The 4505-nt window shown below is 38.0% G+C and overlaps 1 protein-coding gene across 1 annotated transcript in view; it reads right to left on the reverse strand.

Annotated features, from left to right (window-relative positions):
* Positions 1 to 4505, reverse strand: part of RAB2A (RAB2A, member RAS oncogene family) — an 88538-nt gene that overhangs the window by 32007 nt on the left and 52026 nt on the right. The window contains exons 4-5 of the mRNA XM_017547556.2: positions 2227 to 2309; positions 1695 to 1787 (exon numbers count right to left, since the gene is read on the reverse strand). Coding sequence (XP_017403045.1) covers positions 1695 to 1787; positions 2227 to 2309 — 176 coding nt within the window. The remainder of the gene's footprint in view (positions 1 to 1694; positions 1788 to 2226; positions 2310 to 4505) is intronic.

A 4505-nucleotide genomic window follows, 5' to 3' on the forward strand; every position in this document is an offset into this window, starting at 1 on the left:
TGCAGGGGTGGGGGAGGCTTTCCTTGAGTTTGATTTGCTCTTATTCTAGTTTCTTAAGGTAAAAAATTAGGCTACTTTCTTTGTTATTTTTTGAGACGAGGTCTTGCTCTGTGCCCAGGCTGGAGTACAGTGGCATGAGCATAGTTCACTGCAGCTTCAACTGGACTCACGCGATTCTCCCTCCTCAGCCTCCTGAGAGCTGGAACCACAGGAATGCACCATCATGTCTAGCTAAATTTTTAAATTTTTGGTAAAGATGGGGTCTCCCTGTGTTGCCCAGGCTGATCTTGAACTCTTGGGATCAAGGAATCCTCCTACCTGGGCCTCCCAAAGTGTTGGGATCACAGGTGCGAGCCACTGCACCTGACCCTAGACTGTTCATTTAAAATTTTTCTTAATAGTACTATTTTTAACTGCATCTCACACATGTTCAAGGATTGCAGAAAAAGAGAGAAGCTAACTTGTGGGAAATAGATATAAGCACAAATAATTCCTGTCCATAAAAATGCAGACTGTGTCCTGTGGAATACGATTACTACCCTTCGAATATTGTTCAGTTTTACATCCATCTTGTAAATTCATTTCAGTATGCCTTATTTGACTATGAATGTGTGGTACTTTGAGTTCCCTTTTGAACTGGTTAAAATATCTTACCAGTTTCCTTATCTTGTTAATTAATGAGATAAAAGTTTTGAGATGTGCTCATATAAGTCGTGATTTTACCTCTCTAAAAACATCATCTCTTAACAGTATTTTATTAATATAACCCTAAAGAATGAATGGGCTGGGTGTGGTGGCTTATCCCTGTAATTCCAGTATTTAAGGAGGCCCAGGTGGGAGAATCATTTGAGGTTAGGAGCCTGAGACCAGCCTGGGTAACAAAGTGAGACTCCTTCTTTGCAAGAAATAAAAAAATTAACTGGGCTTGGTGGTGCCTGCCTGTAGCCTCAGCCTCTTGGGAGGCTAAGGCAGGACGATTTCTTGATCCTGGGAGGCCAAGGCTGCAGTGAGCTACGATCACACCACTGTACTCTAGCTTGGGTAACAGAGTGAGACCCTGTCTCAAAAAACAAAATAAAGCAAAAAGAATGGTGCCTAACATTTTGAAAATAATAATATTTTCTTATCACTTAAGTTTCTACCAAAATTAGTCAAAACGTTCCCATATTCTTGCAAGTTTATGGAAACTGGCCAAGCAAATGTTTTCCCATATACTAGCATTTTAAATTGAGAGTACAAGGATGTTGAATTCATCTCTCCAAATAAATCAGTGGGTTTTACTTTACATCAGTAATCTGATAAAACTCCATCAGATTACTTTTTAAAGTTATTTCTTTACACAAAAACTATTTCAAATAACAACAGTAATAATTTCCAACAAAGTTTATTATCAGTATTTTAAAAATCAAAAGAATCCTTTTGTCACAGGTAAAGTCAGTGTTGGGAATTATAATTTGAGAAAAATATTACCCAGTAAGGTTGAATGTAGATGGCTTAATTAATGTAGTAATTAATGTAATCATTAATAAACGATTCTTACGATGTATAATGCAATAGGGTCCCTTGTAAATTGTCATATGTCATAATTTAAGAGGCTAGTAACTTATATTTGAACAAAGGTTAAGGAAAGTAGCCACATAAACAGCACAGTCTTCATCATTAATGCAATATAAGCTCTAAATTATCCTTTTTACCTTTTATTTCCAATAAGCATAATGACCATGTTGGAATTGGAATGCTGGCGGGCATCTTCTAACCAGGTTGTCAAGTGGTTGAATGTATCTCTCCTAAACATAAATAATAATTTAATTACTATGTTCAAAGCATTTCCCTTAGTATTATACAACAAACAATATACATATTATTAAAGAGAACCATTTTTAGCCATATCCACTTACGTAAGGAAAAGTAGTTTTAAGCACCATATCTGGGTTTAGAGCTCACTGATTACACTTCAGTTTAGACAGTAAATGTAACCACACTTTAGAAAATTCCAATGAATAAATGATATTGATAAAATTCATCAATTTAAGGCTGCTTATTCAGATAAGAAAAACAATTCAGTTGCAGGTTTCTGTAGTAAATTGAAATTTGACTCAACGCACAGTTTTAAAGGTGAGTAGCCAGGGCAGAAAGGCTAAGCTATTCTTTTATTACTGATAACCAAATTTATTTAGAAAAATTCTCTATATCAACTACTGAATTGCAAAGTTTTCAAGTTCTCACCTTGTAATATCGTAAACTAGTAAAGCTCCTGCTGCACCTCTGTAGTATGATCTTGTGATGGAACGAAAGGATTCTTGCCCTGCCTGTGAAGAAAGAAAAAGTTGAGAGTTTCCTTTAATACAATGTCCTCTACATTTTCATATTATTCATATACAGAATATGGGCAGGTAGGAAAGGAGTGCATAAAGGGAAAGAAGAAAACTTCACCAGTCTTAAGTTATAAAATACCACTATTGCGTAAGACAACCAGATGCACATGCAGCCACTCTGGCAACCTCCCCACTCCGCAAGACCTCTAAACCCTTTTTGGCAATCCCTGACAACCCAATTTACTGAATGGCTTCACAATACACGAATCATTATTAAAGGACAGAATGGACTCCTAGCAACTAAGCTCTGAAGACAAATTTGAAAGGAAGCAAATAACCCAGAGCCCCACATTTGAATTCAATAACCCACTCCCTGGGGCAGCTGTTGACACTAGAATAAATAAAGCCCATTGTAAATAAATGATGAATGACATCTTTACGCCCACCATCTGCTGGTGTAAAGGTTGTTGGAAGGCCAAGGATGCAGATTTTATCAGTTATATCATAAACTGCAGTGAGCTTTCAACAGTCATCAAATGGAATTCTTTGAGCAATCATTTTATTATGAAAAACAAAATGGTTCTAAATTTAAGTTATATAATTTTTTTCTCCACACTTAATTTTCTCTGTATTTGATATATAATGCTTGTCAAAATGCAACAGGATGCAAATGTTATCTTTATATTCGCTTGTGAAACAGAAAAAAGAGATTATGCAAAGCTAGGTAATTTTTCTTTTACTCATGGTACTAACTTTGGTTTTTTAAAGAATTGCTGGTGAGGAATGTGACTTGTCTGAGTTTAAAACTGAGACAGTTCTTATAAGCTATTTTTCATTTTTAATCCCTTCTTTTTCTACTTTTGCAAAAACGTAAGCATTTTTATTAAGTAAACATAAAGCCAATTTTAATGATTTTTATATTCCAAATCCACTAACTTGAAAAATATTGATGTTTACACGTTCTGAGTTCTGATCTTGTAAATATTTAGCCCTTCTCACCCTCAGAATGCACATGGACAGCTCATGTTCTGCCCTGTTTAACACTCAACACTCTATAATACCTTGCTCTTGCTGGCCCTTCCTTTATACTCCCTCCCTACCACACCCCCTTATCCCTGGCATGTGACTAAGTGTGTGCCAGACACAGGGTCTGGCACATAGCAGGCATTCAGAGAAGGCCTGTTGAGTGCAAAAGTGGAAGAATAGGTTGGGCATGGTGGCTCACGCATGTAATCCCAGCACTATGGGAGGCCAAGGTTGGTGGACCGCTTGAGCCTGGCAGTTTATCCTATTTATGCCTAGTGTTCCATTGAACGCTAAGCTTGTGGGAGTTATTTATATCTTACTGCTCAAGGTCATGGCCAAGGTCTGATTTTTCACAAAAAAATTTTGCAAGCTCCCACATAAATGGGTTAAGACCCGCCTGGACAACATGGCAAAACCCTGTCTCTACTAAAAATACAAAAATTAGCCAACTGTGGCGGTGCACCCCACCTACTTGGAAGTTCACCCCAGCTACTTGGAAGGCTGAGGTGGGGGGGATCATCTGAGCCCAGGTGGCAGAGATTGCAGTGAGATGTAATTGCACCACTGTACTCCGGCCTTGCTAACAGAGCAAGACCTTGTTTCCAAAAACAAAAAACCAAAAACAAGTGAAAGAAGAAATCCTAATGTCTTAGTTATATGCATAACTCCATCAGTACTCCACCCCATCTGATTGGACATCTGTAAATCCAAATGTGCTAAGATTCAATGCAAATAACTTCTCCTATGTGGAAACTAACAATTAGACCCTCTCTTGGGTTGGCATTTTAGCAGTTAGAATAATGTCATGCTAAATTAGACAGTGAAAAAGCCATCACATAAAAAGGCTATGTAAAAATAGCCAAATCATTTTACATGGCTTAGGTTAAACTACAAGAAAGCCAGGTATAGTGGCTCATGCCACTTTTGGGAGACTGAGGTGGGAGTACTGCTTGAGGTCAGGAGTTCAAAACCAGCCTAGCCAACATGGCGAGACCCTGTTTCTACAGACATTTTAAAAAAATTAGCTGAGTGTAGTGGCTCACACATGCAGTCCCAGCTACTTGGGAGGTTGAAGTAGGAGGATCACTTGAGCCAAGGAGTTTAAGGCTACAGTGAGCTATGATCACACCACTGCATTCCAGCCTGGGCAACAGATGAGGTCCT

The sequence above is a fragment of the Cebus imitator genome, unplaced genomic scaffold, assembly GCF_001604975.1.
Source record: "Cebus imitator isolate Cc_AM_T3 unplaced genomic scaffold, Cebus_imitator-1.0 Scaffold199, whole genome shotgun sequence".
In the NCBI taxonomy this organism is placed as follows: domain Eukaryota; kingdom Metazoa; phylum Chordata; class Mammalia; order Primates; family Cebidae; genus Cebus; species Cebus imitator.